General features: G+C 42.3%; 1 protein-coding gene across 3 annotated transcripts; it reads left to right on the top strand.

Annotated features, from left to right (window-relative positions):
* Positions 1-813: 813 nt before the first annotated feature.
* fndc5a (fibronectin type III domain containing 5a) lies at positions 814-22,195 on the top strand. 3 transcript variants are annotated; one of them, XM_072457917.1, is made up of 6 exons: positions 814-1,067; positions 14,798-14,913; positions 20,081-20,279; positions 21,192-21,281; positions 21,374-21,557; positions 21,841-22,195. In XM_072457917.1, exons 1-5 carry the CDS (start codon positions 893-895, stop codon positions 21,511-21,513), a joined length of 720 nt encoding a protein of 239 aa, XP_072314018.1. In that variant the 5' UTR covers positions 814-892; the 3' UTR covers positions 21,514-21,557; positions 21,841-22,195. The 3 variants fall into 3 exon arrangements, with proteins under 3 accessions (XP_072314018.1, XP_072314017.1, XP_072314016.1); XM_072457916.1 differs by having other exon boundaries at positions 21,374-21,507; XM_072457915.1 differs by having other exon boundaries at positions 21,374-21,507; positions 21,948-22,195.
* The last annotated feature ends 55 nt before the right edge of the window (positions 22,196-22,250 follow it).

Consider the following 22,250-nt stretch of genomic DNA (forward strand, 5'->3'; position numbering starts at 1 on the left):
GCAGGTTTGAGTGAGGGTGCAGGTTTGAGTAAGGGTGCAGTTTGGAGCGAGGGTGCAGGTTTGAGTAAGGGTGCAGGTTTGAGTGAGGGTGCAGGTTTGAGTAAGGGTGCAGTTTGGAGCGAGGGTGCAGTTTGGAGTGAGGGTGCAGGTTTGAGTAAGGGTGCAGTTTGGAGTGAGGGTGCAGTTTGGAGTGCAGTAGTTACTTTGCATCGTTCCGCTGAGCTCGTGGCGCGTCAGAGGCAGCGTGCCATGAATCGAGGTGCACTGTACAATCATTTCAACACTTCTTGGGGACACAGCCAGCGGGCTCCGCTCCGCTCTCCGGACCTCTGGAAACAGCGCCTGTTTTAGCGCGCGGAGACAACTTTACCTCTCCCAAGGTACTGTGCACACTTTAAAAGAAAATGTGCGGCTGCGGTCAAACTGTCACCACGTGGGTTACTGAAGTGGAAAACTCGAGTTAAGAGTGCTTTTATCTTTGCACAGGCTGGTACGGCGAGCGTGTGTGCAACTGGGGGCTATGCATATTTAACCGGCTGCAGGCTGCTGTCATTTAAAAGTACCGCTCCTTCAATATCCCATGCTGTATGGTTGCGTTTCATTTTTCATAAGCTTTGAGCATGCATATTGAGGACTAAATTATATAATTTCTGTGGATCGCGGTTCAGTCTCGAACTTGACTCTGGAGTCTGCAGCAGCATCAAGACAGCAAGCTGCAAGACGAGAAAGTGCTGCTCATGTTTGCATTCATCCCCACAAACAAAAGACATGACGACTGCCCGGGCTGCAGCTTAAACGAGTAGGTGCTGGTGCTGACAGAAAACCGCCCCCTCCAGACACGTCCGGGCTGCACATACAGTCGGCGGAGAAGAGGCAGACGACGCGGACGTGAATGCCGAGCCTCCGCGACGCGCCGTCACCACAGCGGCACCTGGACCACTGCGCGCCGGCGGAGAAGCGCCCACATCCCCCGGAGAGAGTAGATGGGACCGCACGGAGCGCCAGCATGGACAGAATTTTCCGCCTGCTCGTCCTCAGCTCCCTCGGCGTCCCCCCTGTCTCCGCGGGTGAGTCCCCAACAGCCGTGCGCAATGTTCGGCAGGAATTGCGCGGGGATCCGGTGGCGTCTTGGCGTGGATCGGTAGCAGCGCGGGGCAGAATAGTGCGTGAAATATGTAAAGGTTTTATAGAGTGTCATGGGAAGGCGGTGGAGCTGGACATCTTTTGGGGGATGTAGAGGTGGTGCTGAATTTGAAAAGGCTATTGTCTCCTTTCATTTTGTGGCAGGCTACATCAGTGGTTCAACATTTTTTGTTTTGTCTGGAGGATCCACTAAGCTTTGTCTCACACTCTGAGTACATAAATATGTTTACTCTTGCAGGATTTTGTCAAAAGCCTTCTGGTATTTTCTTGTTTTCATGACACGGATGTCCAAAATCCTCCAAAACGTTTGCACTGCAACTTTTTTTATGCCTTTATTTTTCATTTCATTTTAAAATATGAAAACATTACACGTGCATTTGCTTGGTTTGGAAACACTGAGCTACGTTATTGATCTCACTTTTTGGTTATTTTCTTATATGGATGAAAATGAATCTGAAATGTGACAACAGCTTGTGTCTGAAGATGCCGATGGGCAACAGTGGCCTTCACAATAGAAACACTGCTGATGAAGAGCGTGGAGGCCATAATAAGCCTATCTACCTATAAAAACATCCCGACTGCTTCCCAAATGTCATGTGCAGGACATAAACAGAGGAGCTGACATGTACATGCTCCCTCTGTGGAGACTCATCTCTGCTTCTCATCCTCCCACTCCTCTGGCTCTTGCTGCTGGAGATGGATCACTGCACACTGCACACACCAAGACCTGAAGCTCCACTTGCATTAGGGTCGGCACTGTATTGTTGCTTGTATTTGGATTTAAAATGCAGTTGTAGCCATCGATTGTGATGCTCAGTTTGAAAAGGAGATCCGAAGTGTTAAGGTGCATGACATGTAGCATATTAAAGACAGTGTGGTGTTAGACAGTCCAGTTCTTTAGCTCTCTAACAGTGTAATGGATCACAGCCATCTGGATACTGTAGCAAAGGGCCAAAAAAAAAAAGGTTTAGCTGTAGTTTGCACAGTAAAGAAGAGAACAAACAGTAACTTCTCCTGCATTTTGAAACACACTCCAAGTATAAGCATGTTTCCTCAAGTTAGCCTTTCATTATGAGAAGATGCTGCTTGGTTTTGCATCATCGTTTCAAGTCCAGTTTCTGATAGTTGGCAGAATGTTTCTTCTCTCTCTCTCCTCCATTTTACTGTATACAATAAAAAATGCAAACTAAATAAATGCATTAAAGCCTAGGTGTATTTAAAACAATGTATACTTTCTTTTGATTGCTTTATGTGTGGGTGCTACTTGTAGATTTAGATTTGCCTGTGTTTATTTAAAGATTCTTCCAGTCACCTTCACCAGAAAAACAAAACAAGTCAATTCCAACTGGATGGAGGAGAAGTGAACCACGAATTAGTGCTTCACCATTAGTGAAGCACTCTGCTGACATCTTTACTGTGGCTGTCCTCATAGCCACTCATAAACAGCTAAATGAGCAAAGTAAATTGTAATGTAAAACGATTTGGTCACACGTTTATCTAAATGAGGCCATAAATCCTGCAGGGCTTAGTCCGCTAGCTGCTGCCCCGAGTTTAATCGAACAGAAAATCAATGAATCAATCAACAAATAGTGCATTGATGCAGGCCCCGGGCGTTGTGCTTTGTTTGAAAAACGACTCACTTTAATGAATGCAGGAAGTTATTTTTATCAAATGAACCTAAAATATCGGATGTTGGCAGTCTCCGTCCAGTTAGAAATTGCCTGAGTAAATGGGTGGAGTGCCAAACCATTGAGTTATAGGTTCAGACTGTAGCCATCGCCTCTTAGAAAAATTGCCTTAAAAAATACCATCAGTATAAACCTGAGGCACATCAAACTTGAGTGAAAACAGTATGATATTTGTGTACAATTACCAATAAACAAAAGCAATTTACATTTGCAAATTGGGCTTAAATTGGGACATTTGTATCTGTATATCTATCAGTATATACAGTATAGCTACTTTTATTTTAAAACAGACTCAGGAGTTTTTATGGTCACAATCATTTCTTTCATTCCTGTGGCCGTTTGTCCTCTGGGGTTACCATAGCAATTAAATGCTGTCTGTGAGAAGGGATATATTGATGTTTAAAGCCAGCTTCCCTTATTATTTGTAGTTTCGCTGTAAAAATCACTGACCTTACATTTCCTTTTGTTGACTGATGTGTCCCATTGTGATACAGTAGTTTAGTTGTGTGTTCTTCTATAAAAGACAAAACTATACTACTAAAGAAGACGAGATGGATGTTCTTAAGTGATACAGTGGTTGCTGCTGCTATCAAATCAAACATTGCTAAAAAACCTTTAGCTCGTAATAATGATTTGATATAATGAAAATGATTTTAATCTGACATTGTTCTTCTTAATCTTGACACATGGTATCAGCCAACTTGAAAATATCTAAAGAGTACAAAGATATAACATGAAACAGGTTTATTTTACTCACAGTAATTCACCCTGGAGAACAGAAAGAAGCATTTAGCAAGCTTTATTTCATGAGTTATTTGGCGCTCAGACCCCAGCAGAAGACATTGCAATTATGGGCGTGTCATGGTAGAATTATATTCGAATTCTCCCCCCAGGGTCTGGAGACTAGTGGTGGTAGATATGAGGACGAGGGTAGAGAGGGTGATTAGGACGATGTGAGGGATGCAGAGGAGGGGCTGGGGAGGTGGTGGGTCATAGCACAGACTGAAAGTGGCCGAGCCAGCTGCATGAGGGTTAAAATGGGGCAGAATGTGCTGATTGGGAGCAGAGGAGGTGCACCGTGCCACAGGGAGGAGTAACTCGGGTGAGTCGATTGAGGCTGGAGAGCAGGTTAGCCCTGGTGTAGCGAGTTAGGTTTTCCTGGCTGAATTTACGCTAGCGTCATTTGTGTTCATTTTTATTTAAGTAACAGCAACAGCTGCTGCTGCTGCTGTTGCTGCTGCTGTGGATCTGAAGCAGCTTTTGTATTGAAAGCTGAATCATCTAGTTTCAGTGAACACTGCGTTCCTGTTATCATCTGTTCATTAGTTCTGGTTAATCATTCAGACACAATTAGCGGGTTATAATTATTCACACAAAGCTAGAATCAATAAGTGCATTTTTCTTAAAGCTGCAGCAGTATGTAGTAGAGGTGGGCAGATGATTGAAATATCAATAATAGTGCGGATGTTGTTTTGAAGAAGCTTTTGAATATTGAGCATATAAAGAAAAAATGCAGCAAACCTTGTATAATGTGATATTTTTGCAGTTTTGTGGGTCATTTTACAGTATTTTTTTATGTATCTGAGTTAAACCTAAAATACTATGACTGGCCACATTTCAATAAGCATGCTATGTAATTTGAGTGACAAGACGATGCCTTTTAGAAGAAAAGGTCGTTGCATGTTAAGCCTCTCAACCTCTCAATTTGGCTCCTAAATAAATGCAGTGGGCCCCTGTGGCAGGTTAGTCATTGATCACTAATGAACACTTCAATTCAAAAAAGGTGATAGCCATAAAGTATTTCATAAAAGGGTAAATTAAACCCTTTGATAGTGATTATCTTTGTCATTATTCACAACAAAAAACAAAAACTCTAAAACATATTGAATATTTGAATGTTGGAACCCTGAGAAACTCATTAAAAAGGCAAGTTAGGCTAAAATAATACCAAGGCTTTGAATGTCTTCAGACGTTCCACTATGTACTCTCACATCCGGGGTAAATCCTTGTTCAATTTGAGGTTGGATGAAGATAATTTGTACCAATTATAGAAACCACATAAAGATGGAATTGCTGTTAAAATCATACCTGCCTAAAGCTGTATTGGTGTCAGAGTAACATTCCATAAAAATAAGAACGACACAGGAGGCAATTATTTTACTCGCGCAAGGAGAGAATGCTGGAGGTCTCAGTCACAGGACGTCGCTAACATCTCTGAGCTCTCTCTGCATTTTCTCCTCAGTTTTATTGGTTCAGAGTTTAGCGGTCCAGGTTCAAAAGTTGACAAAACCGTCCACATGTGGTTAATGGTCCCAAGATAAACACACACACGATGTTAGTTTCCACAAATCCATGTTTAGACATTAACATCAGCTTCTTGTCTTGGCAAGGTTTAATATCTTCTGCCCAGACATGATTTAATGTCTAAAAAGATGAATCCGCTCTGACAATCTTTTACTGAAATGATTAATACAAAAACACTTATATGAGGTTATACTTTCATTATATATCGATACAAAAAAGACCTATGCTTTATTTACATATATTCCATCAATTAGACTTTGGACATTTTTATTTTGTACGTTTAGGATGCAGATTACCTACAGTGATATTGTTCTGGTCACTGCTGGTCTGTTTGGTGGTGTGGACCTGAACCCTCTCAGTGTCAGTGTGGATTCACAGCTCTTTCCTCCACTCCTCTCCTTCCTGGCTCCTTCAAACGTCTCTCAGAGTTCTGTGAGCGCATACAAAGTGTCCAAAGATACAGGTCGAGGAGGGTCGCTCACAACACAAGTGAATTTTATTGTAGTTTAGACTCTTTAGCATATACAGGAGCTGATTCCATAACTCAGGAGCTCGGCAGCTAAACACCTCCTACTGTGCCTGTAGTGACTCTTTGGACCACCAGAAGTCATTTATGCCTTTATATGTCAGAAGAAGGATTTTTAATTCAATTCTAAACTCAACAGGGAGCCAGTGAAGAGACTCGAGCAACGGCGTAATGCGCTCTTTTCTTTTAAGTTACCAGTTGCCTTGGACGCATGGGTTTGCCGAATGATGACAGGACAAGTGACGTAATGATTCATAATTTAAAACAAAAAATTCTGATCCTCAAAATGTTGCTTATAACAGGAAGCTGAAACTCATGAATACTAGATGGAGCCATTTGTGGAATGAATTGCCTCCACGTCTTCTGTACTTGTATTTAATGTAGGAATGTAATCCTTCAGTTGATTAATCAGTCGATGGTGTCTTAGTTGAGCAAATTCTTGTAGAAGTCTAAGTCAACTAATGATTTTATTGGGATTTTATTTTATTGGGAATAGCAAAAAAGATGGAGTTTAATCTGCCTTTTCACTTCTGAAGATACTGTTTACTACTTCTCTGTGTACATAGTTTTGAGAGCCAGAGTCAGGCAATGCTCCCGTTTTTGTCGATTAAGCGATGCACAGGTTATTTCTTAATCGACCAAGAATTTATTTTGTTTATTATAGAAAAAATAAATGAAAAATATTGAAAAATGTAAAACGTAGTAATTCCTTTTCAGATTAATTTTAGCAAAGTGATTTGAATTAAATGGCACAGAATGTCACTTTGCTTGAATCCAAAAGCATGTATACAGTTTCTCTCATATCAAACCCATTAATTAATTCTTCCGTCATTTATGCACTGATTGGTTGATGTTATATATATAAATACATTTCTCACAACTCTATCAATTGCGTTATGGACATTTACTGAAGAACCTTGATGTATTTTCAACAAGCCCTCACCTTTCCTCTCTTCTCCAACAGCAGTGCACCTTCTATTTTTATTTTGCGCTGTGAGGGATGCAGGTCCCAGATGGTGCGCTTTTACATCTGAACAGTTGGCAGTCGAAAGCCCCCGGGAGAGGACCTGCGCCTCTGTCCCCCTCCTGGTGGAAGTAATCCTCTAAGCTCAGTTTCAGCTTTACTGGGAGATAAAAGAAGTGTCCAAGAAATATCATGAAGCCCAGGTTATACTTTATAAACTGTATACTGGCTACATCATTCATGCAGAATACAGTTGTGGGGTAGTGGTAGGTGAAATTGCATCTGACGTCACTTATCTCGCCTATGGTAGCTTGACAGGGACAAGCTCAGACCAAATCAAGTGGAAACAGTTCAGATGACGAGGTTTCACTACTGTAGCAATACAAACAAGTGTTTTATCATGAAAGCACTTACCTTTTCGGTGCCTCATGTGTGTCTGTGCTTGGTCTGCTCAAGAATCAACATTACAGGGACAGTGGATTCTCCCCTGTCTTTCGCTCTGAATGAGTATTAAAACCTTTTGTTATACATCTGGTGTATAACTGCTAAAGGCTGGAAGTCTGATTGTAAGTATGTACTGTAAAAGATATGGTCATTACTGCCTCTTCTCATTCTGTATCCCCTTTCTTGTGTAAACTGGAGCCCATGCACCATTGCCTCACGTTAGCATGTTCCATTAATGACATTGAAGCAGTGCCACTTGTTCAGTGCAATGCAATTCCTGATAACAGTGCCATTAACATGCGTGTTGTTGTGCAATGCTATGTTACATTTCGATAATGCCGTTTGTAGACATTATAATGAACTTTTTGTCTGTGTCATTTGCGAAGACACCACTTACTACTGGCGTCTCCTTTCCTCTGTGGATGTGTGACTTTCCTCAGTGTCAGCTCTGGAGATGTTACTCCAGCAGCAGCTCTCTCTTTGTGAAGAGAGTGCGAGAGACAGAGTGAGAGAAAGAGATAGAGTGAAAGAGATGGATGGGAGAACTGTTCATCTTTAATCTCAGTATTTGCAGCTCCAGCTGTGAGTTCCTTTCATAATCAGCCACTCCCTGCTCTCTCTTCGCTCTGCTGCTGGAGAAAGCCTGCTCCTGATTTCAAACCAGATTTCTTTAACATCAGTTTTGGGAAATAATCAACCAGCATAGGCTCTTTTGGCTGACTGATGTAGCTGCTACCCAGTCTTTCTCATTGATGTTCATTCTGTGCCTTTTGACGTTTATTTATTTATTCATCATTTATTTGAACCAGGGTGAAAGTGGCTGTTTTTTATGGTCCCCTGTCCTTTCCAGTAGTGGAATTAATTTACTAATGCGTGAAGTAAAAAGCTCATTTCTGCAACACTAATACTCTCAGATGTTAGTGTGTTTGTGCCGGATGTGCTGGGCTGTAGCACGGATCAAAAAAGGATTACATTCACATTTGCACCTCCCTTTGTGTGAGAATTTAATTTGTTTGTTAAACAGATCAAACAATTAATTCACTTCTGTGTGCATTGCAATATAAAAACATGAATAGTATGATTAAACCAGTCATCCAAAATAATGCACTCTGACGTTCTAATTGATTGACCTGTTGATTTTATGTGCAATCAACGTAACAGTAATGGTTGTAGCAAACAGTCCTACTTATTGTTCTTATACAGGAGGGTCTGGAACCAGTCCATAGAGCACACTTACAAATATAACTCCATGTTTTGTAAATATATAACTTATTTTACCTCAGATTTAGTGCTTTGCTCTTTGTTTGTCAGTCCTCTCTTCATGTTGGGTTATGTTATTGTTCCACCTGTTGATTGGCGGAATCAGGGAGACAGGATACGCTTCCACAACATATGTCTTTGTAGAAGTATTGTAAAAGCACGTGGTCTCGGCTGACGAGGCATGCAAACTGGCAATCCCATGTTACAGCCTCTTGGAGCCTCACCAAACACACTCATGCACAAATACAACTGTGAGAATTGGAGAGCGCAGAATGCGACGCTCCGACATCGATGTGGTCTTGTCCGCTCATCATTTAAAACATGCACATTCAGCTAAACCAAATCTCATCACCCATTACCCTGTTATCACCTCAGATCAAACTGCTCATTAAAATTGCAGACTGCATTTACCGTGCTGCCCCAGTGGTACAAGAGGATAATTGAATAAATGCCCCTGAGAACATTCAATACTCGTTTCATAGGGTGTGGGTTGTTTATTTGAAGAGATAACTGTATATTTCCATATATGTATTTGTGTTTTTATCCTCCATTCTGTTACTTTATGTGAACATAGTTTTTACATCTACTGACCTAATATCAAAACTAACTTTATAAAACTTTAAAATGCAGATGATGTTAGACGCAGTGGATCTCTATAGTGATCGCGTAATATAAATAATTACCATTATTTGCAGCTATTGGTAACAGAAATGAGTCAGAATCCGCTTTTCTCTGTCTATTCTTTTATTTCTATCAAAGAGTCTAGACTGTGATAGTTCCATACTCTAAAAAACTCTACAAAAGGAACTGTTCAGAAAATGTCTGGATGAGCTGCAGATGAAAAGGAGAAGAGTGCCTGAGATGGAGAGACTGTAAAGGAGTGCTATTGTCACTGAATTGAGCAAAAAATTATGAAAATGTGAACTTTTGTTATGATGGTATAATCAGATATTTAATCAACAAGCAGATACAAGAAATGTGATTCCATGATGCTATTTGGCATGTCACAAAATCACATTTTAGTGTTTGGATTATTGTTACATCACGATTAAACAAATATTCATGTTTGTATCAATGAAATTTCCCCATGTGTGGACAATAAAGGATTATCTTATCTTATCTTATTATTGTGACTGTGACAAAACAACATCAAAATATAAAATTTTCTTTCATTCCTGTGGTCTAACATGTTACTATTCCTCGAGTTTGTGAGCAGCTTTAAGAAATCAAACTTTCTGAAAGGCAAAATAAAGTTAAATATGACAAGCAGCCAGATAAATAAAAGTTATTTACGTCCTTGTCCATTTATTAGAAAAAACAAGGACGATTAACAAGATCAGAAAAAAGAAAAGGCAACACAGGAAAATTTTAAATCTGCTAAATCTAACCACTGCAAAAGGGCAAACCACAATATGGACTGGGACAACACAAAGATAGTAGGAACAGAGGAACTGTACAAAGTACAACAGATGGATTTGAGAGGCTGTTGAAATCAGGACCATCAGTCGAGACAAAGGAGCGTTTAGTTTGGCTCACACATGGCACTCACTTCTCCAGAGACCGTGGGGTCAGTCTTATCGCTCTGTCAGACTGACCACACCTGCCAATAACATCTGATAAAACACACGTCACAACATCAGACGAAGGCGGAAGTCCTACTGCCAAAACATGTCATGTAAATGAGCTATCGCTTGTATACCACTGTCTTGTTGTTTTTCTTCATTGACAATGGCAATAAACTCTTTCTGATTCTGATTCTGTCTTTAAGAAGAAATGTGAGATTTATTTGAAAAAGAAGACTTAATTTTGCTTCTAAAATTGTCACAATTATTAATTTTGGTTTCTACGAATATATTGTGACCTGAATGATCACGATTATTGGTTAACCTATTAATCTTGACATCCCTAGATTATATTCCATCTAAGTTAAAGCCCTACTATGCAATATTCCAAAGCAACAAGAGCTCCATGGTGCCTATTACCAAACAGTGTAACGAGTCAGGTCCATGGAGAGGCAAACCCGCTCATAGGATACATGTTTTTTAAGGTGATGAAATAAATGCTTTTATTTTAGTCATCTTATCGGCTGAAATGTTACACAGTGAGGTTTTAACTATAAACTGGGTGATGGCCTGGTGTTGACCTATCAGCTGATGGGTTTACTTTAATGCCAGACTACTTAACCTGTTGCATTCACTTTGAGCCAATACTGAGCCTCCTGGACTCCTGTGTCCTTAGATCTTTACTATACTGTAAATTGCTTCGCTGGGGTAAAGGTTGGACACTACTCTGTGACTGATGCGTTCTCTCCTAAATGAGACACGTTAGCGCCTCGTGTTCATTTCACTGCCTTTGTCACACTGTCTCATCCCCGTGTGTCTACTTTTGTGTATCCGCTCCATCCACAGAAGGCGGAGTGTAATTCTGACGCATGCAAGGACAAATTCTGGATGCCTCTCAAATAGCAAATTAGGTATGAATGAGGACCTATGGATACAACCCCGAGGGGCGTGTGAATATGGCATATTTCAACACCCAAAATGAATCCTCACAGCGGTGCCGTCAGCATGTTCATAATGAAGTGCTAATTATTGGCGGCTAATTCCCTTTGTGGCCTCACACTCTTAAACCATAATGGCACTGGCAAATTTGATTAGTCAAACTCATTTTGATGCATGCCCACCTGAGGCTATAATGTCTTCTTCACAGTAACGCTTTACTTATCGTTATCTCTAATGAGCTAAGGAGGTCCTCAATGTAAATGTGGCAAAATAATTGTATGAATAATTAGAAGAGGAAGTAGTAACCCTCCTGGACTTTATTTAATGTACATAATAATAATATTATTCAAAGAGTTCAAATCCAGGACTCCCATGGAAAAAAATCTCAATGGGACTGTCCTGGTTAAATACTAAGGACAGTTTATCCCTAACACAGACATATCTCTTAAACCAGTTTTTATTTGCTCTTAGGCTTCCTGCTGAATTGTCCCAAATCATCAGACAATGTATGTTTTCTGTAATTTCATTGAATCTACCTTCACAAACCTAATATTAAACATTTTTGTATGCCCCATTGAGGTTTTAAGCCTGAAAATAGGTGGCTCAGTCTAACCTGAGCTACAGTAAATTAACATATTTAAATTATTCACTGTATTAAATTATTCACTGTACTCGCCTCCGACGGTCCCTCATTTGCCTGAAGAGTGGCTCCAGTTCGCCTCAGACGGTCCCTCATTTGCCTGAAGAGTGGGTCCAGTTCGCCTCAGTCGGTCCCTCATCTGCCTGAAGAGTGGCTCCAGCTCCAGTCTCCCTCGTGTCCGTCTGTCCATCTGTGAGAGTCGGATCTCTTCTTCACTGGAACTCCTCCAGGTTTCTACGCTTTTTTCCCAAAGAGGTTTTTTTTTGTAGTTTTTCCTGGCCGAGAAGGAGAGTCTAAGGACAGAGGACCCTGGGACATCGTCCCTCGCCACCACAGACATTGTCTGACTCCCTCGCCACCACAGACATTGTTGATTCATTTCTCCCTGTGGCCCTCAGAGGCAACTGTTGTTGTGATTTTGGGCCTTACAAAAATAAATTGATTTGATTTGATTTGATTTGATTGACCACATGGCTCTCTACCGGCCTTCTGGTTCGTCTGTGTTTCAATATGCAGCCCTTGATGAAAAAGGTTTGGCCCTAGCTCGAGCCTATTGAATCACCCCATTCTACTTTGCATTCGCAGTGTCATTCGGCTCCCAAGTGTCTGGATAACAATTTAGTTCCAAAATGTGGAAAACATTACATTTCTTCTTCTCTTCTCTTCTATTTTTGTATCATCCCAAGCAAACATCATAACTTCTCTCACATCTGATCTGCATCTTGTGCCTTAGTAGAGTCCTTATTATGATATTGTTTTTAAATGTTCTCACTTTCCCATGTAAGATGCCATTTAGTTTGATGCAGGATGGACCATGTTTCTTTCCTGACACCTTGTGTTTTGTATCTCTGAAATATAATTTTCTGTCATTCTGATCATTGTTAAACTCATTCACCTTACAATAACTCATGATGGCTCAAAGTCACCCCCGTCTCTCACAGAGCAGCTGTGTTCATTCACACTGAGCTGTGCTTTATGACGACAGCTGCCTGGTGTTTCATTAGAGCTCACACTGTCACTGTGACTGTCCACTCAGGAGGAAGCCAAAGTGATGTGGGGACATGGGGACACTCATTACTTTATGGCATTGGCAAACTAATGTGGCACGGTGGAGCGTCTCTGGTGTGATAAACTATTGTTCAATCACCCATCGACTGCACATCCGGAGCAAGAGACAGTTTCTTCTATTAATCTAATATTCTTTATACATATATATATATATATATATAGCCACTATCCAGGACGAAGCGTACACCAAGGGCAAGGCTCCTACAGATGACGTGCTCAGTGAATGTCTCAGACACTGGGGAACAGAGGATGATGAGGTGCTGGAGGGACCATCATGGGAGGACAATCCCTACATGGGATGTACCACCGGAACATAACTGAAGTGGCTGATATCACAAAATCCTACCAATGGCTAGAAAGAGCTGGTCTGAAGGACAGAGGCCCTGATCATGGCAGCACAGGAGCAGGCCCTGAACACCAGATCAATTAAGGCCCAGATCTACCACACCAGACAAGACCCAAGGTGTAGGCTGTGCAAAGGGGGCCCTGAGACAATCCCGCACATAACTGTAGGGTGCAAGAAGCTGGCAGGGACAGCATACATGGAGCACCATAACCAGGTGGCTGGCATAGTGTACAGAAACATCTGTGCAGAGTATGGCCTGGAGACCCCAAGGACAAAGTAGGAAACACCTCCAAAGGTGTTGGTGAACGACCGAGCCAAGGTCCTCTGGGACTTCCGGATACAAACAGACCGAACAGTAATGGCGAACCAACCGGACATAGTGGTGGTTGACAAGGGTCAGAGGAAAGCCGTGGTGGTGGACATTGCAGTACCATGGGATGGTAACATCCGGAAAAAGGAACATGAGAGGAGCTGGAGAAGGCCTAGAGCGTGAAGGTATCTGTGGTGCCCGTAGTGATCGGAGCACTGGACCGAGGACATCTCGGTCCAGAAAAGTGCAGTGCAGGAACAGCAAAGCTATTGCGCAGAACCCTCAAGCTCCCAGGCCTCTGGTGGAGGACCCGAGCTTGAAAAGGGATAAAAAGAGACCGCCTGCGGAGGGTGAGGAAGAGTTTAAAAAAAATATATATATATATATATATGTATATATTTGTATAATATACATACTTTATTCTTTTTCTTAACATATCTGCACCATAGCGGTGAGAGGAACCGGAACATCATTTTGATGCTAACACATGATTGCATCACAACATTTCTTGCCGAGAGCCTTTTCCTGACAAAATACAAATGTATGTTCCCAAAGTGCTATGTTCCCCCATAGCTACTTCCAAATCATAACACTTAAAATATGGGAACCTAAAGCTGTGTGAAATTAGAGAAAACCCTCCAAAATACTACATTAACTGGAGTAAAATCAATAAATCCAGCCACTAATTTTGTCAATCCCAAGCCTGCATTAAAAATGAGAATGATGGTTTGCAGTGTAAAGAAAACAACAATGATGAATCAATATGCTTTAAATAACCTTATCTTTTACGTGTACGCGTATACGTTTTTCTTAAATTTGTTCCATATTTTACTAGTCACGCATCACAGTTGGAACACCTTCCACACCACATGCATATTGAGTGAGTTTAAACTAATTTCACTTTTCTGCCCACAGCTCCTGCAGCGGGTGCTTTGATCTGATGTACAGGCCGACATATAGAGATTAAAGCTGGGCTGTTGTGTTTATGTATTCCCCCGGTACAATACATCGCCAGTAATTAAGTCTGCAGCCTTTAACTCAGACACGCACTACCAGAGTCACACTGCTAATTATATGGAAAACGTATCATTATTCTCCTTTATCTAACAACCTTTAGTGTAGGTGTGGTATGAAGATGGGGTGCATTTTCTTATAGCACAGGTCAAATCTGGCTTATTTCTCACATGAATTTAATTTGATCAGTAATTTTCTTCAACATTGGAGCTCAAAGGGGATTAATAAAATAATAATTACACTTAATGAGGGCGCTAGTAACAGTGCTTTCAATTAAAGGGCAAAGGGCGGCGCCTGTGCAGAGTAGCTGTGTGTCTGTGTGGAAAATGTTTTTTAGCTTCTAACCAGCTTTGATTGATTCAACCATGTTTAAGTAATCCTGCATTGTCCTGCATTCAGGGCTTGAGTGCACAGAAAATATGTTTTCCCTCCATCCCGCCCACTTTTCTGTACTTTTCACGGAATATTCAAAACATTTGAATTAGATGTAGGGTTTTTACATTCCTCGACAGCCATTAAAACAAATCTGCTGCTTGTTTTGGTGAAATGACTAATATATAACACTTTTTTGTTCTTGTCCTGTTTGCAGATAGCCTGTCTCCTCCTGTCAATGTGACCATCAGAGAGGTGCGAGCCCGGTTTGCTGTGGTGACATGGGACATCCCCGAAGGAGACAATGTGATCGGGTTTGCCATCACACAGCAGGTAAACAAACCCAAGGCCTCGTTAAAACAAAACAAATTGAATCAGGTTGCCAATCAGAGCTGGCTGTTGGCTGTCATGTCGGGTTTTCCGTACTGTGTCTCATAATCAGGACAGTTAAACAGTATTAAGGAAATTATCACAGAGCTTTTCCTCTTTTGAAGGCTGTTTTGAAACATCAAATCAAATCAAATCAAATTATTTTTGTAAGGCCCAAAATCACAACAACAGTTGCCTCTGAGGGCCACAGGGAGAAATGAATCAACAATGTCTGTGGTGGCGATGGAGTCAGACAATGTCTGTGGTGGCGAGGGACGATGTCCCAGGGTCCTCTGTCCTTAGACTCTCCTTCTCGGCCAGGAAAAACTACAAAAAAAACCTCTTTGGGAAAAAAGCGTAGAAACCTGGAGGAGTTCCAGTGAAGGAGAGATCCGACTCTCACAGACGGACAGACGGACACGAGGAGACTGGAGCTGGACCCACTCTTCAGGCAGATGAGGGACCGACTGAGGCGAACTGGACCCACTCTTCAGGCAGATGAGGGACCGTCTGAGTCGAGCTGGACCCACTCTTCAGGCAGATGAGGGACCGACTGAGGCGAACTGGACCCACTCTTCAGGCAGATGAGGGACCGTCGGAGTCGAGCTGGAACCACTCTTCAGGCAGATGAGGGACCGACTGAGGCGAGCTGGACCCACTCTTCAGGCAGAAGAGGGACCGTCTGAGGCGAGCTGGACCCACTCTTCAGGCAGAAGAGGGACCGTCTGAGGCGAGCTGGACCCACTCTTCAGGCAGATGAGGGACCGACTGAGGCGAGCTGGACCCACTCTTCAGGCAAAAGAGGGACCGTCTGAGTCGAGCTGGACCCACTCTTCAGGCAGAAGAGGGACCGTCTGAGGCGAGCTGGACCCACTCTTCAGGCAGATGAGGGACCGTCTGAGGCGAGCTGGACCCACTCTTCAGGCAGATGAGGGACCGTCTGAGTCGAGCTGGACCCACTCTTCAGGCAGATGAGGGACCGTCGGAGGCGAGCTGGACCCACTCTTCAGGCAGATGAGGGACCGACTGAGTCGAGCTGGACCCACTCTTCAGGCAGATGAGGGACCGTCTGAGTCGAGCTGGACCCACTCCTCAGGCAGATGAGGGACCGTCCACACAGGGCAGGGACCACTTCACCAGGGGAGGGGCATCTGGGTCCACAGGTCCTCAGGAGTGAGAGAAAGAAAAGAAGGCGGTGAACAATTTGCAAGTGGAATCAAAAAATAAATATTGTTTGATAGCATAAGTAGTCAGAAGAAGAAGAGGATAGTGCTCAAGCTGTCATACTTCCCCCAGCATAGTTACTCCTAGGGCAGCGTAGCTAAAGCTGTGGGTTTATGTTTCTGTTCCTAACTAGTCTGACCATAAGCGATTTCGAAGAGGAACGTTTTAAGCCTGGACTTAAATGAAGAGACTGTGTCAGCATATTTAACATGGGTCGGGAGCTGATTCCATAACACAGGAGCTTGGTAGTTAAACGCTCTACCTTCTACTGTACTTTTAGAGACTCTTGGGACCACCAGAAGGCCGGCATTCTGAGAGCGAAGAGCTCTGTTTGGATGATATGGTTCTATAGCATCTTTGAGGTAGGATGGGGCCATGTCATTTATGGCTTTGTAGGTCAAGAGTAGAATTTTGAATTTGATTCTAGACTCGACGGGGAGCCAGTGAAGAGACTTCAGCACTGGCGTAATGTGCTCTCTTCTTTTTGTTCCTGTTAGTAATCTTGCTGCTGCATTTTGAACCAGTTGAAAGCTTTTTATGGAGCTTTTAGGACACGCTGCAAGCAGGGAGTTACAGTAGTCTAATCTAGTCGTTACAAATGCATGGATAAGTTTTTCGGCATCACTTTTAGGCAGGATTCTTCTGATTTTGGCTATGTTGCGCAAATGGAAATAGGCTGTTTTACAAGCTTGATTTATATGAGCTTTAAATGAGAGCTCCTGGTCAAATAAGACTCCAAGGTTTCTTACAGTAGAACTGGAGGCTACACTGACATTGTCCAGTGTGACTATCTGCTCAGATAGAGCGTCTCGTAGATGCTTAGGGCCAAGCACAATGACCTCGGTTTTTTCAGGGTTAAGAAGCAGGTAGTTTAGTGTCATCCAGGTTTTTATCTCCTTCACACAAGTACTAAATCTGTATACTTGATCGCTCTGATCAGGTTTCATTGATAAATACAGCTGAGTGTCGTCTGCATAGCAGTGGAAGTTAATGTCATGCTTTCTGATAATGTTGCCTAATGGCAGCATATAAAGAGTAAACAGAATTGGACCGAGTACCGAACCCTGTGGCACACCGTAAATTACTTTAGAGCAAGGTGAGGAGCTCTGGTTTACATTAACAAATTGGAACCTATCAGATAGATAGGATTCAAACCAGCTGAGGGCTGTTCCTCCAACACCTACATCACATTCTAACCTCTGCAGTAGAATGTTGTGGTCGATGGTGTCAAACGCTGCGCTGAGGTCCAACAGAACCAGGATTGAGACCAGTCCATCGTCAGCGGCTAATAACAAATCATTTGTGACTTTAACTAGTGCAGTTTCAGTGCTGTGGTGGGCTCTGAACCCTGACTGGAAAACTTCAAATAAGTCATTGTCCTGCAGGTGGCGACAAAGCTGTTTTACTACAACTTTTTCAAGGATTTTAGAGACGAAGGGAAGATTTGAAATAGGTCTGTAGTTTACAGACCTTTAACGGCAGCTGCTGTGTCGGCTGTGTAATTGTAAGTAATTGACAGCCAAAAGTGTGAAGGTGTAACAATTGTGGCATTAGATAAAATTATCATACCACAGAGTTAATTTTGCTTTTTTTTTTTTAGCTTTTTAAATTTTTGTAATATTTTTTGGCCCTTGCGCTTTATTAGACAGGACAACTTTAGCGTAAAATTAGGATGAGAGAGAAGGGAGGACATGCAGTAAATTGTCGGAGCCGGGATTTGAGCTCACAACGCTGCATTTTCATCTTAATGATTATATGTAGTGCCATGTTAAATGTACAGTGTTTTTTTTTTTTTTTTTAACTTAACAGATACGCAATATCCCAACAAAGAAAAACTATTATAGAAAAACAGAATTATAGATATAAAACTAAGGAGGAAGTCTATAAAACAGAAGCTATCAAAATGTAAATAATTCAGCTTGATAAAATTCTCTTTTAAAAAGTTAATATTAAAAAATTAAAAATTCATTTAAATTTAGTTTTAGGGACATACATATAAAAGTCCTTTTAATTTATAATTTTATTTTAGGGTGTTTTTTTACTTATGGGTTTGGAGTACAAACTGACCCTGATGCTTCGCCTGTTATTTCCCTAAACCCTGGAAATAACAGGATTACAGCTTTATTTTTATGTACAACATATTAAGCAGCTTGAGAGTTCGCTTTTATAAAAGGCTGTGGCTGCAGAGCCGCGGCGCGGTCAAATAACCCAGCAGTTTCAGGAGCCGTGGCACGGCCATATAGCCTCATGGCTAACCCTAACCCTAACCCTGACCCTAACCCTAACCTTAACCTTAACCCTAACTCCAGCCAATTGAAGCCAATCGTAGATAGCAGTTATTTAACTTATTCCACCCCGCCCACTTTTGCCTATTCTTGCCACGGATCGGCAAAGGTCGAGCAGGAACTCCGTTCACCTAAATGTAAAACTAGGTAAAAGTCTCGCCGCTAAAATATGTAGATAGGTAGATAGATTTGTGTAAAATGTCCAATGTTCATGAGACCAACAAGTCAACAATGCATCGATTCCCTGGGCGGCCTGAAAACGACTTTTTAGTTTGTGTAGAACTTATTTTCTCCCGAGGTTGGTGGCCCTATGTTAACTAAAACACCTGAGAGGAGAGTTATGTCAAATGTGGAAGCAGATGTGGAGCAGATGTTTCAGTATAAAGTGAATGGGAGCCAAAATCCGGCTGTAATCCCTTCCTATTTGAACTCTGTTACATCTAGTGTTTTGAATATTCTCGACACCATGGAGAAATAAATCGGTCAGAGCACAGTGTGGCACCGGGCTGAGTGAAAATGGCGCAAGTCAAAACTCCAGGTTCAAAAAGAGATTTACAAAGAACCATTTTAAATGTACAACCTCATTTTATGTAGAACTAGGGAAGGATATCTGTTAGAAGAATTTGGAAGCACGTCTCCAGTTTGCCACAGTAACAGATCAATAAACCCTCCAGCTCAGCTGCCGTTTGAACTAAATTCCACATCTAATTGTAATGACTTTGCATTATACTTTGATGACAAAGTTCAGGGCATTAAACGTTCTATAAATTCCACAAATAAAAAACCCACAAATGATAACCCTAAAACCACCTTTAAAGCTAACTCACTTTGCACCTGTAACTGACAAAACTGTCCAGGAGATCATCATTCGTTCATCTACATGCTGCCTCCATGCGTTACCCACCAGATTTCTAAAGTTTGTGCTGAACAGTTTGTTAGCACCACTAACTCACATAGTTAACATGTCGCTTCAATCTGGAACATTCCCAAGGGCTTTGAAAACTGCGGTCATAAAGCCTCTCCTAAAGAAGAGCAGTCTTGATGAGTAATTACCGGCCCATTACTGCCATTTTGGTTTACCAACAGCTTTCAGACTTCCTCTTAATAAACAACTCATTCAATGTTTTTCCAGTCTATTTTAGACATCACAGCACTGAGACTGCGCTTGTCAAGGTTACAAACAACATCCACCTAAACACTGATGCGGGCAAAGCCTCAGTCTTAATTCTGTTAGATCTGAGCGCTGTCTTAACACTGTCGATCATGGGATCCTCTTACAGAGACTAGAGGACTGAGTGGGCGTCACTGGTTGAAGTCCTATCTGAAAAACAGGAAGTACTTTGTTGAAATTGGTAACTGTGTCTCAGACCACATGACCCTGCCCTGTGGGGTGCCCCAGGGGTCATTTCTGGGTCCCCTTCTGTTCAACCTCTACATGCTGCCGTTAAGTCAGTTGATATGCAGCAAAAATGTGTCCTATCACAATTATGCAGACGACACTCACGACAGAGTATTGTCCTCAACAGCCGTCATTTATGTTCTTCAAGTATATACAATTATTACATTAAAAAGGTATGGATGGCACCAATAACTTATGCTAACTTAGTTTGTTGTCCCTACAGAAGAAGGACGTGCGCATGCTCCGGTTCATTCAGGAAGTCAACACAACCACTCGCTCCTGTGCATTATGGGACTTGGAGGAGGAGACCGACTACATTGTGCATGTTCAGTCCATCAGCATGTCTGGTATGAGCCCGCACAGCGAACCCTTGCGCTTCAGGACGCCCAAAGACACGGACACTCAGGTCTCTAAGAACAAAGGTAACATGCTGAAAACATACCCTACAAATGTCAACTACTGAGTTAAAATAGCACACTTTTATTACCGAGTTCAATAGGGGGTTTGGGCTTTTTGACAATCTTAACTGTTTCCTGCCAAAGACCAATAAAAATCAATAGCGGCAGTAAGCGTGAAATGAATTCTTGCACTGGAGCACTCCTAAAGCTCACCCTTGCTGACCACAACTCAAGAATAAAAGAGCTGAGGTGGGTGTATACTTGACTATATTGATGTGTCTCTGTAGGCTTCACCTGCATGCAGCCCGTCCACAGTGAAGCAGAATGAGGAAAGCATTCATCAGACAGGAGCTGGTCCGAGCTGTAGGGGACAAACGATCAATAGATTCTGGCCCAAGTCTTCCTGCATCTATTTCTGTTCTCATTCACACTAATCTTTTATCCACGCTATTACCTCAACTACAACCGAGGCAGTGTAGAGCCACAGTGCACTGTGCACAGACAGGGACGCTAATGAGAAATTGTACTTAACCGTTCAAGTGTGAGCCACTATTTTGCAGTAAATGCTCAAGCAACAAATGTACCGGTATGTGGCTGAAAGAGACGAAAACGTAAACTCTAGTTTTCATTTATTTACTACATGTCAGGCGGACTAGTATATATAAATATAAGTATGTATGGACCCCTTGAGGCCAAACACACAATCCATACAACCTTTCGTTGCAGTAAAAAGTATAATGCACAGTAGTTATGTTCAGCTTCCTGTAGTGTCCCAAAGAGCAGAAAAAAGAACAATGCACCGTTTTGTTTTGTTGAACTAACTTGTGTACAGCGGATGTTTACAGTTTATTTTTTTTAATCATTGTGCATATGTAGTAATAAAGAAGTCCATGTTCTTTGTCTTTACTCTTTTCATACCACATTTTGTTGTTTCAGACGAAGTGACCATGGAAGAGGTGGGTCAGGCCACACAGCTCCGAGCGGGAGAGCTCATCATCATTGTGGTGGTCCTGATCATGTGGGCAGGTGAGGATCCACCCCCTGCTGAGCTGGATAATAATAGAATACTGTGGTCAAGTGGTGTAATCTGAAGGTGCTCAACACTGTCTCTGCTTCAGGTGTGATTGCTCTGTTCTGCCGCCAATATGATATCATAAAAGACAATGAGCCCAACAACAACAAGGACAAAGCCAAAAACTCCTCCGAGTGCAGTACTCCTGAACATCCAACAGGGGGGCTGCTGCGCAGTAAGGTATAACCCACCCCCCTTTCCCCGGGTGCTCCCTCCACGGCGCTGGGCAGGTGAATCGTCCTGGCCACTTCTATACTCAGAATACTTCCACTCCATGCACAGCCATAGTCATCTGAGCCTCTTCTGCAGAACAATATTGTTTAAAACTGCCCTCAGGATCAAGTCACAGTTTCTTTTTCATACTATCTATCTTCAATCAGCCCCAAACAACTTTTGATCTCTGTTACTTCAACATCCAGACGCTGTAGCATCCCTTTTGCTCATTGCATGATTGTAGTAGCTCCCTCTGAGCCTGCCTGTCCTCTCATATCCCTCTTCTGTTTCCCCCAACAGTTTGCCAAAAACAACAGGATGCCATCTGTCAACATCATCGAGGTGTGACTGCCACAGACTTCAGACTTCAACTTGTTGTGATAAGGCATGTGTTCTCTCTCCTCCAGCTCAGTGCAGGGATGTGCTACTGGATCAGACACACTATAGGTCCGACCGGAGCTCTCCACAGCTCCACAGATCTGTGTGCTACGGGACAGGCAGTGGGGACTGGTGACCCCAGGGACCAGAGCTGATACACAGAGCCTCCTTATGTCACTGTATGTTAGTGGTCTCAACACGGCACCTGTTTGTTCAATGTCAACAGTGCTCATCTTCAAGTGTTTTACCTGTAGTCATTAAAAAGGTGCCACCAGAACCAGTGTTGTGGTTCTTGTCTTCAGACATCCTTTTAGTTGAACTCCATCCAGTGG

Source organism: Eucyclogobius newberryi, unplaced genomic scaffold (assembly GCF_026437365.1).
Source record: "Eucyclogobius newberryi isolate DKJ021-1_F unplaced genomic scaffold, fEucNew1.0.hap1 SCAF_21, whole genome shotgun sequence".
NCBI classification, from domain to species: domain Eukaryota; kingdom Metazoa; phylum Chordata; class Actinopteri; order Gobiiformes; family Gobiidae; genus Eucyclogobius; species Eucyclogobius newberryi.

Coding starts and splice junctions, on each gene's coding strand:
- fndc5a (XM_072457915.1), top strand. CDS start 893: ATGCCGAGCCTCCGCGACGCGCCGTCACCACAGCGGCACCTGGACCAC. Junction 1,068..14,797: donor CGTCCCCCCTGTCTCCGCGG/GTGAGTCCCCAA, acceptor TCCTGTTTGCAG/ATAGCCTGTCTCCTCCTGTC. Junction 20,280..21,191: donor TCAGGTCTCTAAGAACAAAG/GTAACATGCTGA, acceptor TTGTTGTTTCAG/ACGAAGTGACCATGGAAGAG.